General features: G+C 40.8%; 2 protein-coding genes across 3 annotated transcripts; one reads left to right on the top strand and one right to left on the bottom strand.

Annotated features, from left to right (window-relative positions):
• Positions 1–215: 215 nt before the first annotated feature.
• On the top strand, positions 216–11,339 carry LOC143735699 (uncharacterized). Of its 2 annotated transcripts, XM_077225864.1 has the most exons (6): positions 241–483; positions 3,355–3,443; positions 5,516–5,603; positions 5,759–7,234; positions 7,412–8,114; positions 10,218–11,339. In XM_077225864.1, the coding sequence occupies exons 1-6, from the start codon at positions 405–407 to the stop codon at positions 10,315–10,317; spliced, it is 2,535 nt and encodes an 844-aa protein (XP_077081979.1). In that variant the 5' UTR covers positions 241–404; the 3' UTR covers positions 10,318–11,339. The 2 variants fall into 2 exon arrangements, with proteins under 2 accessions (XP_077081978.1, XP_077081979.1); XM_077225863.1 differs by having other exon boundaries at positions 216–483; positions 5,759–8,114.
• wdr77 (WD repeat domain 77) lies at positions 11,182–24,417 on the bottom strand. The gene is made up of 10 exons (XM_077225899.1): positions 24,227–24,417; positions 23,157–23,342; positions 20,810–20,951; positions 20,682–20,731; positions 19,979–20,049; positions 15,571–15,625; positions 15,184–15,255; positions 14,942–15,050; positions 12,708–12,776; positions 11,182–11,544 (listed from the first exon to the last, which is right to left on the bottom strand). Exons 1-10 carry the CDS (start codon positions 24,309–24,311, stop codon positions 11,412–11,414), a joined length of 972 nt encoding a protein of 323 aa, XP_077082014.1. The 5' UTR covers positions 24,312–24,417; the 3' UTR covers positions 11,182–11,411.
• Between the last annotated feature and the right edge of the window lie 2,016 nt (positions 24,418–26,433).

Raw genomic sequence — 26,433 nt, 5'->3', positions numbered from 1 at the left:
TTCTTAGTCATAATTAAGATTTCCCAAAGCACGTTTTATTATGTTGTTAAACAGCTCTGATCATAAACAGAACATTTGACGAGAGTCTGAAATCTCCATGACAACAAATGTTTGAGTTTCATTCATCTTAACGGATGGAAAATAATATTGAGTAATACTGAGGGTGTGTGTTCGCGCAGCAGTTTTAAGGCGTGTGTGTGTATGTGTGTGTGTGTGTGTGTGTGTTTACCTGTCTCTCGGTGGGCGGGGTCACGGGCAGATTCAGGTGCGTGGCCATTTTCTCTTCTTCAGTGTTTCTGAATCAGTGATCAGACTCAAACTCACAGTCAGCTTCTGCTGAAACACTGAAATCATGAAATCGTGAAATCACGCTGATGTGAATCACTGAGGATCAAATCACAGTCATGAAGAAAGGATCGCTTAATTTCCTGGGCCGGAAGAATCAATCTTTATTCGCCACCAATGTGGAGTTCAAGGAGATGGGTAAGAGAGATTCACACTCATACGTTATAGATTTATAGTCTTATATATCTGATATCAGTTTAAAGTGCTCTTCACGCGACCTTTGCACCTGTTAAGGAGAGCGCGCACGCGCGTGCACGTCAGGCCTCTGCGCGATCGATCACAAAACACTTTCTTAAAGACACGAATAACATTTAATTCAAACAGCTCTGGGTTAGTTCGTGTTTTAATAAACGAAGTTAGTTGTAAGCACACTGACAGAATAACCACATTCAAATATCCAGGTGTTTTGTTTTTTCGGAAGTTTGTGACGTGTCCGATTACACTGACAGATTAAACTCTTTTTTTGACATATGCCATACAGTACTGCCATGTTATAGACCGCTGTACCACCCTGTTGTTGGGCATTTACCATAGTATTCCCATGTTATACACCTTAGTATTACCATGTTTTGCTCATATACCATAGTTCTACCATGTTACACACCACAGTACCCTGATGTTGGGCATGTTACCATAGTACTACCATGTTACATACCATAGTACCACCCTGTTGTTGGGTGTATACCATATTACTACCATGTTACATACCATAGTGCTACCATCTTTTTGGTCATATACCATAGTTCTACCATGTTACACACCACAGTACCCTGATGTTGGGCATGTTACCATAGTACTACCATGTTACATACCATAGTACCACCCTGTTGTTGGGTGTATACCATATTACTACCATGTTACATACCATAGTGCTACCATCTTTTTGGTCATATACCATAGTTCTACCATGTTACACACCACAGTACCCTGTTGTTGGGCATGTTACCATAGTACTACCATGTTACATACCATAGTACCACCCTGTTGTTGGGTGTATACCATAGTACTACCATGTTACATACCATAGTACTACCATCTTTTTGGTCATATACCATAGTTCTACCATGTTACACACCACAGTACCCTGTTGTTGGGCATGTTACCATAGTACTACCATGTTACATACCATAGTACCACCCTGTTGTTGGGTGTATACCATAGTACTACCATGTTACATACCATAGTACTACCATCTTTTTGGTCATATACCATAGTTCTACCATGTTACACACCACAGTACCCTGTTGTTGGGCATGTTACCATAGTACTACCATGTTACATACCATAGTACCACCCTGTTGTTGGGTGTATACCATAGTACTACCATGTTACATACCATAGTACTACCATCTTTTTGGTCATATACCATAGTTCTACCATGTTACACACCACAGTACCCTGTTGTTGGGCATGTTACCATAGTACTACCATGTTACATACCATAGTACCACCCTGTTGTTGGGTGTATACCATAGTACTACCATGTTACATACCATAGTGCTACCATCTTTTTGGTCATATACCATAGTTCTACCATGTTACACACCACAGTACCCTGTTGTTGGGCATGTTACCATAGTACTACCATGTTACATACCATAGTACCACCCTGTTGTTGGGTGTATACCATAGTACTACCATGTTACATACCATAGTGCTACCATCTTTTTGGTCATATACCATAGTACTACCATGTTATAGACCAGTGGTTCCCAAACCTGTCCTGGCGACCCACCAACACTGCACGTTTTCTCTGTCTCCCTAATCAAACACTCCTGATTCAACTCATCAGCTCATTAACCCATGTGATTATGAGCTGATGAGTTGAATCAGGTGTGTTTGATTAGGGAGACAGAGAAAACGTGCAGTGTTGGTGGGTCGCCAGGACAGGTTTGGGAACCACTGTTATAGACTACTGTACCACCATGTTGTTGGGCGTATACCATAGTATTCCCATGTTATACACCTTAGTACTACCATGTTTTGCTCATATACTATAGTACTACCATGTTTTGCTCATATACTATAGTACTACCATGTTTTGCTAGAAACGCTTCATTTTACAGTCCTGTTTCCCATGTACATACTTTGTAATTATTATAGTAATTACAATAACTGGGTAATAACTAGGTACTAACCCTGAACCTACCCCTAAACCTACCCTTAACCCATGTACTTACCTTATATTACCCAGTACTTTCTAGGTAAGTACTGTACTGTATAATGAAGTGTTTCCGTTTTGCTCATATACTATAGTACTACCATAGTAGTACCATTTTAATTCTGTATTTTATGGTGTATCTTGTGAAAACGATATTAGCACGTGAATTTTAGTACCAATGATATCAAAGTACCGTAGTATTACTATCTTGTTATTTTGTAACTAATATATGGAACACACCTTAGTTTTCTTTTTATTGTAATGCACAAAATAATACATGCATTTTTATTAGATTGTATAAAATGGCAATTTTTTTGCGGCGCATATTTGTTTCAAAGATGAAGATAAGATACATTGAAAACGCTGACACGTCTGCTGTCATAATGGAGGTCAAACTTCCTGTTTGTAATGATTAACATCAGGACAGCTGAATCTCTGGTAATTGCATCATTATCACTTTGAAAAGTCGTTAAGGAACAAACACAGATAACAGAAAATAGTTTACGAGACTGTATACTGATCGTATTGCAGGAACACAAAGGTCCCGGGTTCAAATCATGAACCGACTGACCCACAACTACTACTTTTTGGGACCTAGAATTAAAACAATAACTTTAAATAAGAACCTCAAACAGGAAAGTGATATTTACCAGTGTTTGTTTTGATTTATAACAATGATGAGTAAAAGTTATTATTGTTTTTTTGAGAATGCGTGAAATGCGACCGTTGACCTGCCTTGAAACTTGTGCTATTTTGGTGGTCACATGGTCTTGAGAAGTGGCGTTGTACCACCCGGGCTGCTAGTTAAACCATGTTGACCAAGTAAATAACATGTCTTTGTTTTTTAGATAACGTGGAGCTGGTGCTGGACTCGACTGCTATCCCGGAGTCTGGAACCGCCAAAGTGCGCTCGCGTCCGACCGTCAAACACTTCACGGTACTACCCAAAAACAGGCCGATCACATGACCATTCTCTATCCTGGCAGTAAAGGGACACAGATTATATTTGAGCATCAATGAATAGACAGAAAATAGTATTTAAACAGTTTTTAGGGTCCCCAAAAGTACCATAGTATTACCATATTTTTTGGACATGTACTATAGTAACATCATTGGCTTCAATGTTCTTGGTATATACAATACAATAATGTTTTACTAGAGCAAATGTGCAAAAACTGTCTAAAACCATGGTAACTGTCCAAAAACAGGCTAAAACTATGGTACATGTCCAACAAATTGGGTAAAACCACGGTACGTGTCCAAAAAACAGGCTTAAACTATGGTAACTGTACAAAAACAGGCTTTTGTAAAATCTCTGTACCATAGTATTACCACAGTACTTTTCCTTTTAAGCTAATATTTAGAGTTGGGATCTCTCACAAAATTGTATTACCATGATTTTTTGATGGTATTATACCATGGACTCCAATGTACTTGGTACATGTCCAAAAAACAGGGTAAAACCATGGTACACTTTTGTAAATTATCACTGTACCCTAGTACAACCGTAAGCAAATTTGTAGTGTTGGGGTCACTTGCAAAATAGTATTATTGATAATACTATGTTTTTGGGGAATTTACAATGGTAATGCAGGGGTTTTTGCACATAGTACCATAGTAATATAATGGATTTTCATGGTACCATGGGATTATGATGCTTTTGTAAAAGTACAATTGTAGTGGCATTTTTTAAAATGGTTTTTAAGCACCATGCAAATTCTATGGTATATGCAAATGGTAATCAAATATACTGTGGGTATATATCAATTACTGACACACAATCTGAACGTGTTTTGGTACATCACCGCTGTAGTCTTTTTGCGTTTAATGCTATTTAATTGAGAGAAATGTGCTGAAATCGACCTGTACGTACATTGCTAAAGACACACCTTTAGCTTCAGGACAAACGCACCCTTCAGCATATAAACACACTTTCTCTGTGACAGAAAGCAAACACACACACACAGCAGTTGTGTTTGTATCACCCTGGTGATGATGACCAAATCACAGTAACCACGTTTAGATTGTGTCAGTAATTGTTCATCTGATCGTGTTCAGACTCGAGCTCATTCCCTTTATTAGATCGGGATCTTGATGATTCAGCTGTTCCGACGCTCTCCTGCCAGTTTCTTGTGCCGATGCAGGTTTTAGCCGGCCTAGTTTTCCAAACCTGCAGGTGCTATTTTGAATACACGTTGTGTTTGTGTTCAGCAGAGATCTGGCAGACGTATACACCACAAGCTTCATTAGTTAGGAGCATTTGCCACTTTTATTACAGCTCATACTTTCTGAACAAATCTCAAATATTAAGTATTAAAGTTCAGTCATGCATCATCCGGCATTTTTCAGTCAAGTTGCTTTGAATGATTGATTTAAGGCCTTAGTCTTAGACAGCAAAACCTAAAACAGAAACATACACTTTGTAGGGGTGCGTCTCTTTTTGCATGTCAACGTCCTGAAAGGACAAGAATGAAAATGATGAAGGTGTCCATAAAGAAAGATTATCAAGCTATTTCTGAATTACATTCTTGGATGCAGACCAGGTTCCATTTATACAGAAATGACATTGAGTGCACTAATTTTAGCAACCGGAACATTCCCGCAACATTCCCATAATGTTTTCATAACAATTATTCACATTATGGGGTGTTGGTGAGGAGTGTCCAAGAATCTGTCACCTGATTTACAGAAACATATCTGGAACATTCTCTCACCCACAGTGCGAGTATGAAATCGGGATGGGTTCTGCAGTTTCTCAACTGTTTATACATGAGAAAGAAAGACAAGGAAAGAAAGAGCCAAATCAAGAGATAGGATACATGTCCTTGAACGTCATAAGCTCTCTGAATAGTTTATAGGAAACTGGTTGGTTTAGTGCCTAGAAATTCAAACTGTGACTCAGTGGCTCCTACAATGAAAGGTGTGTTATTGCTGTAGACTCCCTTAATTTCTAACAGTCTCCTTCAGTCAGAATGTTGCTGACAAATGTTATGTTTCTTTAAATCCCAGGCCTCTGAGAGTGTGCAAGGCTTTGCAGTTCCAACTCCAAAGGTACCGATTCTTCCGCCCGTCTATGAACCCAAGATAAACGGTACAGGTGAGGTCACAAAACAGAACTCAACAAACATGATGATCAGGAATAGATGACTTCTTGGATAACAGTGTTTTTGATCGGGGAACACTTTGCAAGAAAATTATTTTCACAACATTCTTGAAGTGTTTTAAACAACCAATGAACTTGTCTTTTTATAGGAAGTACCACAAATCTCCCGAAAGAAAGAATGCTTTCTGTTCCTGACATAATCGAGGGAGAAATACTTATACCTCCTCCACCCTGCTCCGCCCCTCCACCCCCTCCACCCTCTTCAGCACCGCGTCCTCCATCTTTCATCCCTCTCCCACCCCAGTACTTTAGTGAAATAGACCCTTCTGTAAAACATTCAAGTCTGCAACCACCTCCAATGGCGCCCCCAAAACCTCCATCAAATATCGGGTCTAAGTACAGTTCAGATTTGGACATGGCCTTCCTCAAACCTCCTCCAATGGCTCCTCCAAAACCTCCATCTGAAACATCCAGCATCAGAGGTACCCTCTCCAGCCTGGAGGTCAAAGATATCCCAGAATGCCCTAAATTCACCCCACCGCCACCCCCTGGTGGGAAAACACCACCTGTTCTTGCTAAATCTCCGAAAGCGGCGCCTCTAAAACCCATCCGAACGTCCTCTGTATCTAATCTGGATATCCAGTCCCAAATGCCAACGCCACCTGTTGCTTCTAACCCAAGACTATCTAGCTTCAACCCCCGGAACACAGCCAACCTCTACAACGTACAGAAGACAGGACAGTCGGACAAGGAACAGGTGCAGTCCATTTTACTGCTGGAGGATTCTTCTGGAAACTCTGTCGGTGTTGTCAATGGGAATAGTGGGAAAAATGGTGGACCTCTCCAACCAGTCCAATCAGTTGTGCCGCCAACTAAACCAGCCCGTCGTAACAGCTCCGCCACTCAGCTAGAGAATAACCAGCCAGACATGCCAAAAGTTCCAAGTCAACCAGCCAAGGTCGAGGTCAAAGTAAATCCTGAGCCTGTCATGGTACAAAACATCCCCATTGAGGTTCCAACACCCATCAACGTCTCACCCCGAATAGAGAAGAAAATACCGGATGTTACGCAGGTGATGGAGTCCCCTAGCAGGTCTCGCAGGTACAGCCCGGTCGTGAACCACCGACAGCTCAACACACAGGGAGTAGATGGCACAGTGAAGAAAGATACCTCACCATTCGCCCTGCTATTGGCTGCAAAGGAAAGAGATAAGCAGAGAACAGCTCTTTCCCAGAAGAACAGCAACTCCACAGAGCCAAGCAATTCTGTGATCCAACCTAGTGTTGAAAAACCAAACTCCTTCACTGTCAGTCCTCGAAACCCAACACCAGACAGTCCCAATGCACAATTAAAGTCCACCACAAACGTGCAACCACTCACCACAGCAGAGGTTACAAAAGTGTCCCACTCAAAGCCGGAGCTAAGCTCAACTCCACAACAAAGCACCCCAATGAACAGCTCTGTTGGTGGTCTGGGTGTTCCTGTTAGAGATGTGGAAAGCGGAGAAAACTTGACCTTCATTCCGCCACCTCCAGAATTTGCCAACTCCGACACTGAGGATGAACCTTCGGTTCCCACGCCAAGTTACCTTTTTCCTGCTCCCCTTGTGAAAACTGCCTCTCAACCTTCTAAAACTTTACCTCCTACTCCAATCTTTAACTGCCCCCCGCCAAGTCACCCTGCTCCTGCTGCCCCTGTGAAAACTGCCTCTCAACCTTCTAAAACCTTTCCTGCTCCGATCATTAATTGCCCCCCACCAAATCACCCCGCTCCTGCTGCCCCTGTTAAAACTACCTCTCAACCTTCTAAAACCTTACCTGCTACTCCTACTCCGATCATTAACTGCCCTCCGCCAAGTCACCCCGCTCCTGCTGCCCCTGTGAAAACTACCTCTCAACTTTCTAAAACCTTACCTGCTATTCCTACTCCGATCATTAACTGCCCTCCGCCAAGTCACCCCGCTCCTGCTGCCCCTGTTAAAACTGCTCCTGCACCTGCTAAACCCTACTTACCTACTCAAATCCCCAACGTCACATTACTAAGTCACTCTGCTCCTCCTGCTCCACCTACCAAACCCTCCCCCCCTGCTACACCTCCTCCTGTAACCAATGGCCCCCGCGTTTCCCCCAAACCTAAACCTCCCACCTACCCTCCTAAAGCCCCGGGCCCTCCACCAAACCTCCAGCTCCAATCCAAACCAGTTCAAACTAAAGCCACGCAACCCCCTTCACAGGGACCTCCATCCGTCACCGCTAGCCAGGCAACACTTCTCAGTATCTTGCAGAAGAAGATGCTGGAGATGGACCCAAAGTTCTCAGCTGTCAAGGAGGTGGAGTCTAACGGAGATGACTGGAACTCTCCGCTGTCTGATGACGAGGCCCCGTCCTATCCTCCGAAAACCAAAAGTGCAACCCTGCCAGTGCAATCTCGTGGACTGGACCTGAAGGAGCTGGAAAGCAAAGCCGCCAAAAAAGCTCTTGCCACTTCAGCTAAATCCCAGAACAGGTAAACTGAACAAACTAAAGTCAAAGTTGCAACCCATTATACTTCTGTAATGACATATTTTTCAAGCGAAACATGACCTTAAAGTTTCATGAAACCCCCGTTTTAGCCTGGTCGTTCACACCTCAGTGTTAGAAAGTCTCAAAAAATGGGCGTGTAAAGCTGTGGAAAAGTGGGAGTGTAGAGGGTGGGAAGAGGGGAGACAACAACCAATAAAGCACAGACCTGCTACACACTCATTATACAGACACATGAATATTAAAATATTGAGTTGAGGGTTAAAAATCTAACCCCAGATAACAAACTGCCAAAATGAGGGAGAAACGCGGAAGAACATTTAAAAGGTCTAATAATAATATTTACGAGCACAACAGTCTCTGAACAAATGACGCGTCAGTTTAACTGAAAGAATAAAGGCATTATCCGTTGTACTTTGAATTGATGGTTAAGATCATTGTCTTCTGTGTATCAGAATAACTCATCGTGTTCATGACCAGACGTACAGTTGCATCAATGTCCTTATTTGCATATATTTAATTTGAAGAAGACATGTGCGCATACGCGGTGCTGGTTCATGTTTAGAGCACTAGAGTATATGAAATATGTCCATAAAAACTTGAAACGTGCTTGCTCCGGTCCAGATATTATCCATGTTACGAGCGTTGTTGACCTCGTTGCGGCGCTTTCGTGCAGAAACCGCTCTCATGCACGCGCGGCATGTTGTTTGAATTCTCCGCAGTGATTGGACTGAACAAGCTCTTTCTCATGAATAAATGCAGAGATTAGCTCGAGGGTCAGCTGATGTAGAATCGTACCTGCAGCCAATCACAGGCTCCGAAAGCTCGCTTCTACCTCACACTCCCTGACGGTGCTTTTCAACCCGGAAGAACGAAATTATTCAGAAAAACGCAAAAATAAAAAATTTTCACTTATTGATTTGATTTATGAGTGCTTTTAGTGATGTGCAGCCTGTACATATCTGTTAACATCTCTATGTGTTTTGGGGTTTCATAACCCATTACGAGAGGGAAATATGTCAGGCAGGAAAAGATTGGTGTCTCAATGAGATGTGTGTTTGAGAAATAAGAGAAATAATGATGCCTGTTTCCACTGCAGTGTAATAAGAGATAAAGGTTTAAATAGTAAACTCACAATGTGAGGATTAAAGTCACAATTGGGAAACTTGAGTTGCATTGACAAGAAATAAAGTGTCCGTTACCTTCTTCTACTCTGAGGCGGAAACAGGAGATTTCTGTCAGATTATGTACAGAAAGATTACACTACACATTTCTTTGGAATAGCATGAACAATGATTCAGTCGTCTCAGTCACACCTCCCTGATAGCACATGCACATAGCTGAGATATTTATTTGATGTGTGTATTCACCTTGAAGACAAATAGACTCCTAAAATATTCTCTCTGATACTAGAGAAACATTCAACAACTGTTTCAATGACATTTATGGGTTTTTTGGATGCTTAACACACATACTGGCTGTACTCAATCCAGCTGATGGCCACAAATCTTTTGTAATATTGTTAAATCACTGGTCAAAGGAGAATCAAAAGACAGTAACAAGGGACGAGCATGAAAACTTCCCTCCCGCGGGAGTTCTTCTCGATATCAGTGTCAGTGTTTCTGAACTCCTGAAACGCCTCCATTGCAGTCTTGAGTTTTTTCCCGGAAACGAACACGTCACAATATTCCTCATTATAATAATTCATACGCAGAATAAAGGGGCGGGGCCTGGTTGAGTTAGTTAGTAGTGTGTTAAACTGGCAGTTATGGTAAGGGGCGGGACATTTCCCAAACACAGTCGAAGCGCTCGACCAATCACAACACACTGATCCAGCCGACCAATCAGAGCACAGTGTGCTTTTCAGAAGGAGGGGCTTCCTAGAGACAGGAAGTAAACAGAGCGTTACTGACAGCCTGGGAAGAGAGGAGCCGCAACAATGGAGAATATGAGGAAAATAATCAACATTCAATCTGTTCTAGTAGAGCCTGAAGACAGACTTTGGTCCTATTTAATGCTGTTGATACTATTATAAGTGTTTTTATGAGATGTTAACGGAAGAATAACGGCACTCTTCTTTGTCCTTCAGTAACGGATCATCAAGCAAACAGCCGTATGGAATGACATTCATCGTGAGACCGGGAACCCAACAGCCCATCACACCCGTGTTCAAAGACGGCTCGCCCTGATCCGGAGAACCTCCTCAGCAGAGACGTGCCTTACCTGTACATACGCTAACAACACACACCTGACACAACATTTGCACGTTTTGCACCCCGTCTGAAGCTTGTGCACACGTGTTGCTGAAGTATTGCTGTAACTGTCTACGGTTTCGACCACAGGACTTCCTAGAGCTGCTAAAATCACTCAAAAGGAGCAACTGTGCCTGTATATGAATAACACAAACTCAATATTTGACATTTTAATGTCACAACTTTTAATTTAATTCATTCCAATCATTTGTTTAATCCATTTCCTGATCGGATGTTTTTGTCAGGTTTATTGGACGTTTCAGTTCATGCTAAAAAACGTCTTTAATCATTAATGTACAATATTTTGTCTATAGCTCTCGATCCGAGAGCTTCCAGTGGTGCTGGATTTGTTTTTGTTTTCAGGTCAAAACGATGTATTTTATGAACTAAAGTATAAAATAGGCCTTAAAATGTAGATGTAAATGCTATAGAAACCGATTGTTTGTTTTTTTAACGAAGAAACATTTTAATGCTTTTGCTGCTTTTCATGGTTATTATTTTGAATCTGAAGCAAGAATCAAAGACAAAATGAAGCAAACTTGGCTTTTGTATGAATATACCGGATAAAAATAAGCTCGTGTGTAAATAAGACATTTTTTGGGAAATCTCACACTTCTTTAAAGGTTTAAATTGTGTGATAAATGTCAATAGGTCAATAATTGCGCTTTATTAATCTATGGAATTATTTCTACGAGTGAGATTTGTGAGATTGTCATTTTGTACATTTAACAATGTTACGCCTGAAGGCAACACTATAACCGCAATATCCTGTAATAAAAAAAACATGCGAGAGCAAAAATAGACAGATGACAGAAACTTTATTGAACAGTGACTTTTTTTTCTCTAGATCTGAAGGAATGAAATGTTTGTTTGCTCAAATATGAGATGAAAACAGCATAATCACAACAATCAGCATAAATGCCCATTTCTGTTAATAAAAAAAAAATTTTTTCTGCGTACACACTTGAAACTCATGAATGGTCACAGATGAGTGTATGTGATGGAGTGGGAGTGTGTTTTCCCATGATGCTCTAGGGCGCAGGTGTTACGCTCACGCTGTGGTGCAGCACCTGATGGTCCCAGCCCACGCTGGTCAACACACCCGAGCCGCCCGGGACCCAACACACACCGCGCACGAAGTCCTGGTGCCGCCGGTCCCTGAAACTGAACACACACACACACACACACCATAAACTCACTTCTGGATGAAAAAAAAGCTTTACAAACACAGTGCCACGGTTTTATATGGATGTGATTCATGACAATGTTTTGATTCATTACATGATATTCTTTGAAATACCTAGAAGTACATGAATATGAATGCAAATTTTAATATTTTAAACTACATTCATTCAATAATATTACATTTACTATTATAATGTATATGTATGTATGAAATTAAACTTTATATATATATACACATATACACAAAAATGTAAATTTAAATTATTGTATATTGTTTATTCTTACTACATTCAATCATTTAATTTTATATATATATAAATATTTAAATATATACTACAATTATTAATATTTATTAATATATATATAATTTTATTTATATATATATATATATATAATATAAATATATATTATATAAATATTTAAATATATACAAATTATATATATATAAAATATATATTTGTATATAAATATATATTTAATATGTAATATATATGTATTTATTGTATATATTATAATATTTAAGTAATATAATAAATATCAATTTATATTAATATGTACATCTTTATTATTATAATTATTATCTAACTGTGTATGTATATATATATATATATATATATATATACACATACACGTATATAAACAATGATTAAAATGAAAGTACAAATACTAAAATAAATAAGCTAATTTAAATTGTATGTAATTTTCTTACTACATTCAAACAATATATATATATTTTTATATTTAATATGTAATATACGTGTATATATATATATATATATATATATATATATATATATAATATTTAAGTAATGTGATAAATATCAATTTATATTAATATGTGCATGTTAATTTGTAGTTATATTTGTCAGTGTCCCTTTATTTGTATCGCTCAGTTAAAACAGCACATGCTGACCAAAAGTGCTTTACGTCATTTGCAGAAAAAAACATGCATCACATGACACCACAATAACAACAGTCAGTCACTGTTTCAAAGCCATTTGAAATACGTATTTAAATATTTAAAGCACAAAAGTTGCTTAAGGAATGTCAGTTTCACGTACTTCCGGGGTGTGTGTGTATTCCCTGTCCCCTCATTGGCCGATCCAGGACAGCCAATGAGGAAAGAGCGTGTCAATACTCACATTTCTCTGAGATCTGCAGTAACCACGGCAACGGAGCAATCATCACTGACAGACGCCAGGAGAGGTGCACTGCAAACACAGCCCATAATAATCATCAGTGTGATGCTGTAACGTTAATCTCATGACAGTGCTGAAGTGTGAGCAGTAGATGGTGGCGAGCTACACGGAGTCGGCCTGTACTCGTGGAATATCATGGGTCCGTGTATCATTCGTTCAATCATTTTTTTATATTAAAACCAAAAAAGAAAAAAATGAAAAAAACAACGACTTGTTTTTCCATTATTTATTTCCTGAGCTAAAACGAAAAAAACGAATAACGACAGGTTTTCTGATTGTGTGCTCAGATCAAAAATAGAAAAAATGTATTACTGGATTAGACAAATTTTAATTTTGCTTTTTAATTTAACACTTTAGTAGGCATATATCAATGAAATCATTTTAAACAGATCAAGTACTATTGTGGTAACAGATTACAGCCATTTTAATAAAGGTGTGAATAGCAATCATGCCTCATTCACTTACAGTCCGACTTTTGAACTTTATTCCTTTTTTTATTATTATTTATTCGGGACACACACACACACACACAGACACAGACACAGACATACACACACACACACACACACACACACACACACACACACACACACACACACAGGCCTATTGCAATCACTTGTACATCAATGGCAAGTTTTATTTCGCAAACAGTTCTTCACTCGTCTGCCACATGTACAGCCAGGCTAAACAATCATTTTAATTGAGCGCGAACAGCGCAGCAAAAATAGACTCTGGGCCGAAACCCCGCTTCCCCGCTGCTCCTGCTCGACGCTCACGCGCTGCTCCTGCTCGAGGTGAGAATGCACTCATTGATTAACATGCACGACGGGAAAAAATCACGCTGCTCACGCTTGCGGTGTGAAACGGACGTAATTCACAAGGTTTCCTACATGTGCATTCTGTGTGCACGTGTGATGCTGATGTTGTTGCGCGATGTTAATCATGCAGCGGCCGAGTGCATTTGACCGGCAAAAAAAATTGGAATATTTCAGACTGAACGGCCGGTCGCCGGTCATGGCCAATCACGTGAAAATCGGCCGATTTCGATCACCAGCCGATCAATCGGTGCATCTCTAGACTGTATATAAATATGTGCGTAGTTTGCGTGACGTCACCCGTATTTCTGTTTCTAAAGAGTGTTTTTGAAGCCCAAAGTGGGCGGAGCCGGCCGTCCCCATCTTGTTAGCGCGTCACTCCCGGATAAACGAAAATGGGCAGTGAGGTGGATTAGCTGAGGTGAGCTGACGCTAACAGACAGCAGACAAACGGCTAGCAGTGACATCAGCAGCAATCCACCTGTCACTCAAGTGACCACGCCCTTAATTATGCACAACTTTAAGACTTAATATAATTTAAAAGGATGAGTTAGGAAAAAGAAAAATGAATCCCTCTCACAGTTGTCATGAAGGACAAAATTAGCTATATAGACCAAAACCAGTTTTTGCACCAGACTGTAAACATGTTTGTTTCTGCTGTAAAGTTGGGCATTTTAACATGGGGGTTTATGGGATTGAGTCTCTTCTGCAGCCGGCCTCTAGTGGCCAGTGGAGGAACTGCAGTTTAAGGCTCTTCAGTGTTGGTTGGGAATCTGGATACTTGTTATAAAATGTCAATTTCGATTCCTCTTATCGATTCCTTTGTGAGCCTTTCAATATGACTAATCACACAACAGAAGAAGAGAAGATTCACTCGTTCTTCACTCAATAACTCTATAACTATATTTATAATGTATATTTTATTTATAAACTGCAGTGTTAATTTACATTTGATTACAGTTTCTGAACCTAAAAATCTTAAAATATGTTCATTTCAATTCTTTTCAATTGTTCTTTTTCAATTACTGATTGTTTATTTTCTTTAATAACGCTTGAAGTTTATATTAGTTCGGCTAGTTGTTCTTCTATGGTGTTTTTAAACCACAGGCAAACGCTCCTCGTGTACGTTTTTTTTCCTCATTATGGGATTTAAAAATTAGGAATCGAAAAGTAGAATTGAAACAGGAATCGGAATTGTTAAAATTCAAACAATACACAACGCTACTTCTGTGTGGGATTCAAGAGAGAGACCCGAAGGTTGCCGCTTGTACAAAACAGATATTAGTACTTCAATATTATATATATATATATATATATATATATATATATCACTATAGATTGTTCCTGTGAGTTGAGGCGCACCTGTCCGAGGAGAAGCGTAGTCCCGAGACCCTGCGAGTGTGTGTGTGTGTCGTCTGTACACCGTCTGACGTCTGCAGATCTCTCAGAGTCACACGGCCCAGCTCATCACCTGAGAACACACACATCAGTCAGACGCACGGCATCATGGGTCACCGCAGTTCATGCTGGGAGATCATGGGTCACCGCAGTGCATGCTGGGAGATCATGGGTCACCGCAGTGCATGCTGGGAAGTGAAGCGTACCGTATGCGATGCTGCTGCTCTGATGCGGGTGCCAGGAGACGGCGGTCGGGCTGCAGCTCGGAGACACCACATCTAAAACACACACAGGAAGTTACACACTCCTGACAGGAAATGACACGCCATCAGCAGAATCACTCTAATAATCATTGTGTGTGAGAGAGTGTTATCAGGTGTGTTCAGGTGTGTGAGTGTGTGTGTGTGTTCACACTTGTGTGTTCAAGTGTATATATATCTGAGTGTGTGTGTGTGTGTGTGTGTGTGTGTGTGTGTGTGTGAGAGAGAGAGAGACATTGGGTGTTTTCAGGTGTGTGTGTGTGTTTGTGTTCAGGTGTATGTGCGTGTAAAAGATTGTGTGTTTTTTAAGGTGTGTGTGAGAGAATTGTTTACCCAGACGAGAGGCGGGTTTGTCTTTCCGTCGGTCCCACAACAGCAGTCGTCCATCCTGCAGGAGAGAGAGTTACACACTCAAACAGTTAACAAACACAAACTGTGTGTGTGAGTGTGAGTTAGTATGAGTGAGTGAGTGAGTGAGAGAGTGTGAGTGAGTGAGTGAGTGAGTGAGTGAGTGAGTGAGTGAGTGTGAGTAAGTGAGAGTAAGTGAGAGTGAGTGAGTGAGAGTGAGTAAGTGAGAGTAAGTGAGAGTGAGTGAGTGATTGTGAGAGTGAGTGAGTGTGAGTGAGTGTGAGAGTGAGTGAGTGTGAGAGTGAGTGAGTGAGAGTGAGTGAGTGAGAGTGTGAGTGAGTGTGAGTGAGAGTGAGTGTGAGTGAGAGTGAGTGTGAGTGAGAGTGAGTGTGAGTGAGTGCGAGGGAGTGAGAGGGAGTGAGAGTGAGTGAGAGTGTGAGTGAGTGTGAGAGAGAGTGTGTGAGTGAGTGAGTGTGTGAGTGAGTGAGTGAGTGTAAGTGAGAGTGAGTGAGTGTGAGAGAGAGTGAGTGTGAGAGAGAGTGAGTGTGAGAGAGAGTGAGTGTGAGAGAGAGTGTGTGAGTGAGTGAGTGTGTGAGTGAGTGAGTGAGTGAGAGTGAGTGGAGTGAGTGAGAGTTAGTGTGAGTGAGTAAGTGAGAGTGAGTGAGTGAGAGTGAGTGTGAGAGAGTGAGTGAGTGTGAGAGAGTGTGACAGTGTGAGAGAGTGAGTGAGTGTGAGAGAGTGTGACAGTGAGAGAGTGTGAGAGTGAGTGTGTGAGAGTGAGAGTGTGAGTGAGTGTGAGAGTGAGTGAGTGTGAGAGTGAGTGAGTGTGAGAGTGAGTGAGTGTGAGAGTGAGTGAGTGTGAGGAGTGTGAGAGTGAGAGAGTGAGAGTGTGAGTGAGTGTGAGAGTGAGTGAGTGTGAGTGAGTGAGTGTGAGTGAGTGAGAGTGAGTGCGAGGGAGTGAGAGTGAGTGAGAGTGTGAGTGAGTGTGAGAGAGAGTGTGTGAGTGAGTGAGTGAGTGAGAGTGAGTGAGTGATTGTGAGAGTGAGTGAGTGTGAGAGTGAGTGAGTGTGAGAGTGAGTGAGTGTGAGTGAGTGAGAGTGAGAGTGAGAGTGAGTGCGAGGGAGTGAGAGGGAGTGAGAGTGTGAGAGAGAGTGTGAGTGAGTGAGTGTGAGTGAGTGTGAGAGAGAGTGTGTGAGTGAGTGAGTGTGTGAGTGAGTGAGTGAGTGTAAGTGAGTGAGTGTAAGTGAGAGTGAGTGAGTGTGAGAGAGAGTGAGTGTGAGAGAGAGTGAGTGTGAGAGAGAGTGAGTGTGAGAGAGAGTGTGTGAGTGAGTGAGTGTGAGAGAGAGTGAGTGTGAGAGAGAGTGTGTGAGTGAGTGAGTGAGTGAGTGAGTGAGTGAGAGTCAGTGAGTGAGTGAGAGTCAGTGAGTGAGTGAGAGTGAGTGGAGTGAGTGAGAGTTAGTGTGAGTGAGTGAGAGAGAGTGAGAGTGAGAGAGTGTGAGAGTGAGTGAGTGTGTGAGAGTGAGAGTGTGAGTGAGTGTGAGAGTGAGTGAGTGTGAGGAGTGTGAGAGTGAGTGAGTGTGAGAGTGAGTGAGTGTGAGAGTGAGTGAGTGTGAGAGTGAGTGTGAGAGTGAGTGAGTGTGAGAGTGAGTGAGTGTGAGAGTGAGTGAGTGTGAGAGTGAGTGAGTGAGTGTGAGTGGAGTGAGAGTTAGTGTGAGTGAGTGAGAGAGAGAGTGTGAGAGTGAGTGTGAGAGAGTGAGAGAGTGAGTGAGTGAGTGTGAGAGTGAGTGAGTGTGAGGAGTGTGAGAGTGAGTGAGTGTGAGAGTGAGTGAGTGTGAGAGTGAGTGAGTGTGAGAGTGAGTGAGTGTGAGAGCGAGTGAGTGTGAGTGTGAGAGTGAGTGAGAGAGTGTGAGTGAGTGTGAGTGGAGTGAGTGAGAGTTAGTGTGAGTGAGTGAGAGAGAGTGAGTGTGAGAGTGAGTGTGAGAGAGTGAGTGAGTGTGAGAGAGTGTGAGAGTGAGAGAGTGTGAGAGTGAGTGAGTGAGTGTGTGAGAGTGTGAGTGAGTGTGAGAGTGAGTGAGTGTGAGAGTGAGTGAGTGTGAGGAGTGTGAGAGTGAGTGAGTGTGAGGAGTGTGAGAGTGAGTGAGTGTGAGAGTGAGTGAGTGTGAGAGTGAGTGAGTGTGAGAGTGAGTGAGTGTGAGAGTGTGAGTGAGTGTGAGAGTGTGAGTGAGTGAGAGTGTGAGTGAGTGAGTGTGAGTGAGTGAGAGTGAGTGCGAGGGAGTGAGCGTGAGTGAGTGAGAGTGTGAGTGAGTGTGAGTGAGTGAGAGTGTGTGAGTGAGTGAGTGAGTAAGTGAGAGTGAGTGAGTGAGTAAGTGAGAGTGAGTGAGTGAGTAAGTGAGAGTGAGTGAGTGTAAGTGAGAGAGAGTGAGTGTGAGAGTGAGTGAGTGTGAGAGTGAGTGAGTGAGAGTGTGAGTGAGTGTGAGTGAGTGTGAGAGAGTGAGTGAGTGAGTGAATGAATGAGTGAGTGAGTGAGTTAGTGTGAGTGAGTGAGTGAGTGTGAGAGAGAATGTGAGTGAGTGAGTGAGTGTGAGTAAGTGAGAGTAAGTGAGAGTGAGTGAGAGTGAGTGAGAGTGAGTGAGTGATTGTGAGAGTGAGTGAGTGTGAGAGTGAGTGAGTGAGAGTGTGAGTGAGTGAGAGTGAGTGCGAGGGAGTGAGAGTGAGTGAGAGTGTGAGTGAGTGTGAGAGAGAGTGTGTGAGTGAGTGTGTGAGTGTGAGTGAGTGAGTGTGTGAGTGTGAGTGAGTGAGTGTAACTGAGAGAGAGTGAGTGTGAGAGTGAGTGAGTGAGTGTGAGAGAGAGTGAGTGTGAGAGAGAGTGTGTGAGTGAGTGAGTGAGAGTCAGTGAGTGAGTGAGAGTGAGTGGAGTGAGTGAGAGTTAGTGTGAGTGAGTGAGTGAGAGTGAGTGAGAGTGAGTGAGTGAGAGTGAGTGAGAGAATGTGTTAGTGAGTGAGTGTGTGTGAGTGAGAGTAAGTGAGTGAGAGTTAGTGTGTGTGAGTGTGTGAAAGTCGTCCTGAGTGAGAGTGAGTGAGTGAGTGTGAGTGATTAAGTGAGTGAGTGAGAGTGAGTGAGAGAGTGTGAGAGTGAGTGAGAGAGAGTGAGTGAGTGTGAGTGAGTGTGAGAGAGTGTGAGAGAGTGTGAGAGTGAGTGAGAGTGAGTGAGTGTGAGAGAGTGAGTGAGTGTGAGAGAGTGTGAGAGTGAGTGAGAGAGAGTGAGTGTGAGAGAGTGTGAGAGTGAGTGAGTGTGTGAGAGTGTGAGTGAGTGTGAGAGTGAGTGAGTGAGAGTGAGAGAGAGTGAGTGAGTGTGAGTGAGTGTGAGTGAGTGTGAGTGAGAGTGAGTGGGTGAGAGTGAGTGAGTGTGAGAGTGAGTTTGAGAGTGAGAGAGTGAGAGTGAGAGTGAGTGTGAGAGTGAGTGAGTGTGAGAGTGAGTGAGTGTGAGAGTGAGTGAGTGATAGTGAGTGAGAGTGTGATAGTGAGTGTGATAGTGAGTGAGAGTGTGATAGTGAGTGAGAGTGTGATAGTGAGTGAGAGTGTGGTAGTGAGTGAGAGTGTGATAGTGAGTGAGTGAGTGAGTGAGAGTGAGTAAGGGGAGTGAGAGAGTGAGTGAGTGAGTGTGAGAGTGAGTGAGTGAGTGAGAGTGTGAGAGTGAGTGAGTGAGAGTGTGAGAGTGAGTGAGTGAGTTTGATAGTGAGTGAGAGTGTGAGATTGAGTGAGAGTGTGAGAGTTAGTGAGTGAGTGAGAGTGTGATAGTGAGTGAGTGAGAGTGTGATAGTGAGTGAGAGTGTGAGAGTGAGTGAGAGTGTGAGAGTGAGTGATTGAGAGTGTGAGAGTGAGTGATTGAGAGTGTGAGAGTGAGTGAGAGTGTGATAGTGAGTGAGTGAGTGAGTGAGTGAGTGAGAGTGAGTAAGGGGAGTGAGAGAGTGTGTGAGTGAGTGTGAGAGTGAGTGAGAGTGAGAGTGTGAGAATGAGTGAGAGTGAGTGAGTGAGAGTGTGATAGTGAGTGAGTGAGTGAGAGTGTGATAGTGAGTGAGTGAGTGAGAGTTTGATAGTGAGTGAGAGTGTGAGTGTGAGTGTGAGTGAGAGTGAGTGTGAGAGTGAGTGAGAGTGAGTGTGAGTGAGAGAATGAGTGAGAGTGAGTGAGTGAGAGTGTGATAGTGAGTGAGTGAGTGAGTGAGAGTGTGAGAGAGTGAGTGAGTGAGAGCGAGTGTGAGAGTGAGTGAGTGAGTGAGAGTGTGAGAGTGAGTGAGTGAGTGAGAGTGTGATAGTGAGTGTGATAGTGAGTGAGTGAGTGAGTGAGTGAGTGAGTTTGAGTCAGAGAGAGTGAGTAAGAGTGTGTCGACACTAACCTGAGCACACGACAGGAAGAGAGACTCGTCCGCAGGAGAACATGACACACAGTTGACCGGCAGAGAGTGAGCTGACACACACAGATCAGAGACTTTTACTGTCATTCATAACTAAATATTATATACATTTTAAATAAATTACAAAAATCATGCAAATATTTCATTAATACAATATATCAAAAATACTCCCAATTTTTTTTCCAATAAATCACATATGCATATTATTACTTATATGAAAATTAATATATATTATTGAAATATATGAGAAAACTATAAGAATATAATTATTTACATATACTTAATAAATACTATATATTCTAAATAAACCACATATAAATAAAACATATGCATTTTCATGAACTATGTATCTACGAAACTGCCGACGTATGAAAATGATTCTCATTGACTTGGAGAAACTGAATGGAAAAAAATAGAGAAATAACGAAAACTTTATTTCTCTATTTTTTTCCATTCAGATTCTCCATCATGAGTTCATAAACCAACTATCATCACAACATGTGATTCGGTGTCTCAATTCTTACAAATAAAAAGCCACATATATTATCTTATTGTATGTATTATTATTATTATTGTTACATATTACTAATATACTATTATTACTATTCAATAGCCCAATTTAATATAAAGAGCAGTGCTATAATAAAAGAACTATGTTAAGTGACATCACTTCCTGTTTGCTCACCGGTATACGAGCTAATGACGCTCTCCTGGCTCAGATCCCACACTTTGATCCTGAAACCAGAGACGGAGAGAGTGAGGGATTGACAGTTGTCATGACGACGGTCCACACACACACACACACACACTCACCTGCAGTCGGCACCGCAGCTGACGGCGTGTCTTGCGCCCACACACACACTCACACCCGTCACCACATCATCATGCTCGTGTGCACTGAAGCGGTTCACAAGTAAACGCTCGTCCTCCGCCAGCTCCCACAACTCCACCGACCCTGCGCACGCACACACACACACACACACACACACACACACACACACACACACACACACACACACACACAAAAACAGCGTAATAGCATGATTTTATGGGTCAAAGAGCACAATATTACTATGGTAGGATCTTTAAAAATGAAATATTATTGACCAAAAATACATGGTCCAAAAGAAAAAGTCCAAAAACTAAGATAAAACCCCAGTATTAACCAAAGAAATATCAACACCATGGTAAAAGTCTGATAAACTAAAAAATAGTATTACCATGGTGCATGTCAAGAAGGACAGCATTTCTTTGGTTGATCTCAAAATGAACACATTATTATAAACGAGGCCATCCCTAATTAAACATCTCCAAAAACTGTTTTACCACGGTGTCATAAAGAAAGTCAAAACTTACAAAAAGTACCATGGTGTTAGTAGTTCCAAAAAAATGCACAGTAGAGACATCTGTAATGTTTCATTAGTAAATGAATCCGCGTTTTTGAAAAAATCAGTTTAATGAATGATTCAATGACTCACTCATAAAGAGTCATTTGCCTTGTCCCGGAATTTTGAACAAATCGTTTGAGTGAATGATTCAATGACTCGCTCGTTAGGACAATGATTTGCCGCCACTTACTGGCGGTTTTAGCTTTATATTAAAAGTCGCTCTGTAGTCGATAACTTTATCCCTTAAAACTCATCTTCGATCACCAAAATAAAAATCTTAAATGTTTTTTCCTTGAATTAGGTATTTCTAGGTACATTTTTGAATTTCCTAGAATTCTAAAAATAGAATTTAGTATGTCCCAAATCGTAGTATGTTGATATGAGTGTAGGGGTGTGCGATATTGACAAAAAATTATACCTCGATATTTTATGGGATTTTCTCGATGATGATTATTAGACGATATTTCGCTGAGTGTGTTTATTGTGTTGGTACTTTGGCAGGTTTAGGACTGCCGTTGACAGCCGACTCCTAAAGTTTTTGATATTTTTCATACTCTGTGTGGTGGTCATTTCACAGCAGTGACAGAAATAATTTTTTACAATATGTTTCAATTGATACCTAATATGGGCATTTTTACTTTTATAACGCCTTTAAAAAAAAAAAAAACTACTTATATGCATGCATAATCTTTTGTGTCAATTTCATAAATTTAATCAAATTCAATTATAAAAATAAGACACAATAGGGCTGTTACCAATCAAATGAAATCAGTATCAATTGAATATTGATATTTAAAAATATTTAAAACAAGAAAATATACTATAAATGCGAAATTGAAACGACCAGTCGGTGGCAGCAAGTCACTGTTAATGAACGAATCATTGAGATTCAACCGATTCATTCAAACGGCTGATTCATCCAAAGAAAGAAACATTTGACTATCTTAATCTTTCCTAGTCAACTGATTCGTTCAAAAAGCTGATTCCAGGAAACACAATAGTTTTTGTTTTAAACTATTTTCGTTGGCAAAAGAGCCAAAAACAGGCAATATGGTGTCTAAAATGTAAGTCACTTAATATTAACTTCTTGTTTATTAGACTTGTATAAAATCAATATCACATTTGTTATGCTGACATTTGGAGAAAAACTGCACTCTTGTGATATTTATTACTAAATGAATAACGAGGACTAAATCACGTAGTGAAAGCGAGCACTCTAAATGCGCACCGCACTACTTCAGGAGCATTGTGAACATTTGTAAAGATACGTTTAGCCATTAACTGCATTAAATGCATCATTTTATTCAAATTGCAAACACATGAGGAGTCTCCGCATGAAAGACCCACGACTGCAGATCATCGTGTTTCAACATTTCTCTCCGAAACTGTAGGAAATTAAATTAGATTGAATAGAGGATTGTAACTGTGATGAGATGATTGACAGGTCATTTACGATGTCAAGATGATTGACAGGTCAGTTTACGGTGACAGCACGTAACTAAGCAACCGAGCGTCCGTTAAAGATGACGAAGTAGTTTGTCCCAAAGCTTGCAAACTCTTCTGCTACACACTCAAAAGTATGTACTTTTTCTTCACAAAAAGAGTACATACTATTAGGGCGTAGTATAAGTAGTCTACTAACGAGTCTTAACGAGGGAGTCATTGAATCATTCACTCAGACATTACCATATAAATACTGTTGTACCGTGGTATTACCAAGATCTTGTAAGGGTGGGGTCACAATGCTACACGTCCATGTGTGTGTGTTTTACCCGCGTCTGAAGCCAGGATTAGCGCGCGCTCCGAGATCCAGCTAGCGTCCGTGACTCCGGCGTCAGTCTGAACGCCCGCCTTACAGTAGCCCTCGCTGGGGGCCAGTTTGGGGTCCGTGTACACCCACACCGAGCCCTGCCAGCTGCGACCCGACAGACTGGACGCGCCCAGCAGCAGAGAGCCGTCTGACACACAACAACAACAACATCATCATTATAATCATCATCAACAACAACAACAACAACAACATCATCATCATCATCAACAACATCATCATTATAATCATCATCAACAACATCATCATCAACAACAACAACATCATCATTATAATCATCAACAACAACAACAACATCATCAACAACAACAGAAAATATACAACTGAGAAATAATTCAATGACATGCAATGTGCAAGTGCAGAAGTTTCAGAATACATGTAAAAATATTAATAATTAATAACAAATACGATTATATACATTAAAAATAACTACAATACATGCTAAATATACATTATTGATAAATATATTTGTAGTTTCATTAAATATACAGTCAAACCAAAATTAATTCAGACACATTTCTCACATTATTACAGTTTATTCGCTATATATTTAGAAAATGGTGATAAAATGTGACCAGAATCAGTTGATATTTCACTGGTTTTGTCCGTCCTTCTGTTAGACTCTCACACATGAATTATGTGGAATATCTGTCAGCTGTTAAATTTAACTACACAATTAGATAATACCAGTTTAGCTCAACCAATCACCAAGCAATGCTTCATGTTGTTCAGTCTGTGGTGTAAAAAGCTGCATTAGTTATTAAAGAAAAAACACTTCAGCAAAACATGATCAGCTCAAAGTGTCCAGATCATTTTTGGTTTGACTGCAAGTGAGACATTTGTTGCATCAAAATAAAATAATCCGCGTTGCAGTTCAGTAATAATAAAAGTAATAAAGAATGAATTATAGATTTGTATTATATTGCACAATTATATTATAATTCCTATATTTAATGCATCTGATGCACATGAGTTTATTTCGATCAGAGTAAGAGATGATATTTTTAATCTGACCTTTCCTGTAATCCACCGCGTCCAGGTGTCTCTCCATACACGCCGGGGCGTTTACAGGGATATTCCAGCAGTTATCCTTAATCATTATGATCTCGAGTTATTATCAATATCAATGTCACACTGAACAACACATGCGAACTCCCGCAATGAATGAAAAAGACTCGCGCGTGTGCGGAACTTCCGCTTCCTGCGCCGAAGACACTTCAAAATAAAAGCTGAAAAAATGAAACGACCTTCAAAATAAGAGCCGTTTGTCTCTCATTGAATACAATTCTAATAATAATATAATATAAATTATTATTATTAATAATAATTATAATATATATAGAGAGAGTGTATAAATTACTATAGGTAATTATGCTAATGATAAAAATAACGAAACATAAAATATCAAATGTATTTATAAATGATCGCATCTTTCTCCTCTAGGTGTCGCGCTAAGCCAGTTTTACACTTTAAGACTAATGTTTATCAATGAGATGCGAGGAAAATATGTATTTTTAGTGCTTTCCGTTCTCTCGCAAAACTTTGGAGAAAACTGGTGATGAACATAATATGAGATGGGAGAAAATATATATTTCAGTGTTTTTTGTGAACGTACCCTTTCTCAGAGAGAACTCAAATGCTTTGAAATACAATTTTTCCTTAAACCCAGATTTATTCCAATGATTGCGGTTCATTTCACAGCATATTAGACACTGTCAAAATAATTAACTCTGCCTTAGTCGCATTGGCCTACAAAATAAATCTGGTCACAGATTCTGTTCTATTATATTCTAGTGTAGTCTATTCTTTTCTAGTGTAATATATTCTACTCTATTCTATTGTAGTCTATTCTATTCTACTCTACTCAATTCTATTCAACTTTAGTCTATTCTACTCTAGTCTATTCTATTCTACTCTAGTCTGGTCTATTGTATTCTAGTGTAGTCTATTCTACTCTACTCTATTCTATTTTAGTCTATTATATTCAACGCTAGTCTATTCTACTCCACTCTATTCTACTGTAGTCTATTCTACTCTAGTCTATTCTAGTCAATTCTATTCTAGTCTATTCTGAGTTGAGCAGCAATATTAAAAAAGGAAAGGTAACATCCCATAATACTCCCTATAAAAACAACAAAACAACCCCCTATAATACCCTAATACACCTATCCATAATAGCCTAGAAAACCCTGGCAACCACCCAGAACACCTTGGCAACCATATAGAACACCTTAGCAACAACTTATAATACCCTGGTAACACCCTGCCAAAAACCTGGAACACCTTAGCAACTGATCATACCCTAGAAACAAACACTAAGGCAACCACCCAAAACACTTTAGTAACTAGAGAGAAATCCCTAGCAACCACTCACAACCCCTAGCAACCACTCATAATACCCAAGAAACGCCCTGCCAACCACCCACAACACCTTAGTAACCACAAATATTAACATAGAAATGCCCTGCCAACTACCCAGACCACTTTAGCAACCAGACATAATACCATAGAAACGCACTTCCGACCACCCTGAACGCCTTAACAACCAGACATAATGCCATAGAAACACCCTGCCAACCACCCAGAAAACCTTAACAACCACACATACCATATACATGCCCTGCCAACCACCCAGAACACCTTAGTAACCACAAAGAGCACATTAGCAACCACTCATCAGACGCTAGAAAAAAACGCCCAGCCAAACACCCAGAACAGCTTAGTAACCACACACAACCCCTTAGCAACCACTCATAATACCCTAGAAATGCCCTGGCAACCACGCAGAACACTTTAGTAATCGCATAGAACACCGTAGCAACTCCCTGGCAACCACCCTTAACACTCTAGCCACCACCTATACCCTAGCAATGCCCTGGCCAAAAATCTTGGTAACCAAGAGACATCCAAGAAACCAATCACAACACTCAAGCAACACCCTGGCAACCACCCAAAACAGCCTAGTAACATCCCTGCAAATACCAGACCACCCTAGCAACCACCTAAAATACCCTACAAACGCCCTGTCAATCACCCAGAACACCCTTGGAACCATCCGTAATACTCTAGCAACCCTAGAAATGCAATAGAAACCAGCCAAGACATCCCTACAACCACCCACAATACCTTAGCAACGCCCTGTCAATCACTCAGAACACCCTAGCAACCACATAGCAACATGTTCAACAAGAACCACCATGAACACTAACCTGTCCAATCAG

The sequence above is a fragment of the Siphateles boraxobius genome, unplaced genomic scaffold, assembly GCF_051911475.1.
Source record: "Siphateles boraxobius isolate OS27281-9 unplaced genomic scaffold, OSU_SipBor_1 13, whole genome shotgun sequence".
NCBI lineage: Eukaryota > Metazoa > Chordata > Actinopteri > Cypriniformes > Leuciscidae > Siphateles > Siphateles boraxobius.
The sequence above is the reverse complement of the archived record's forward strand: the minus strand, read 5'-3'. Positions and strand labels throughout refer to the sequence as shown.

Coding starts and splice junctions, on each gene's coding strand:
- LOC143735699 (XM_077225863.1), top strand. CDS start 405: ATGAAGAAAGGATCGCTTAATTTCCTGGGCCGGAAGAATCAATCTTTA. Junction 3,444..5,515: donor CGACCGTCAAACACTTCACG/GTACTACCCAAA, acceptor TTTAAATCCCAG/GCCTCTGAGAGTGTGCAAGG. Junction 8,115..10,217: donor TCAGCTAAATCCCAGAACAG/GTAAACTGAACA, acceptor TTTGTCCTTCAG/TAACGGATCATCAAGCAAAC.
- wdr77 (XM_077225899.1), bottom strand. CDS start 24,311: ATGATTAAGGATAACTGCTGGAATATCCCTGTAAACGCCCCGGCGTGT. Junction 15,256..15,570: donor CAAACCCGCCTCTCGTCTGG/GTAAACAATTCT, acceptor TGTGTGTTTTAG/ATGTGGTGTCTCCGAGCTGC. Junction 15,051..15,183: donor GAGCAGCAGCATCGCATACG/GTACGCTTCACT, acceptor GTGTGTTCTCAG/GTGATGAGCTGGGCCGTGTG.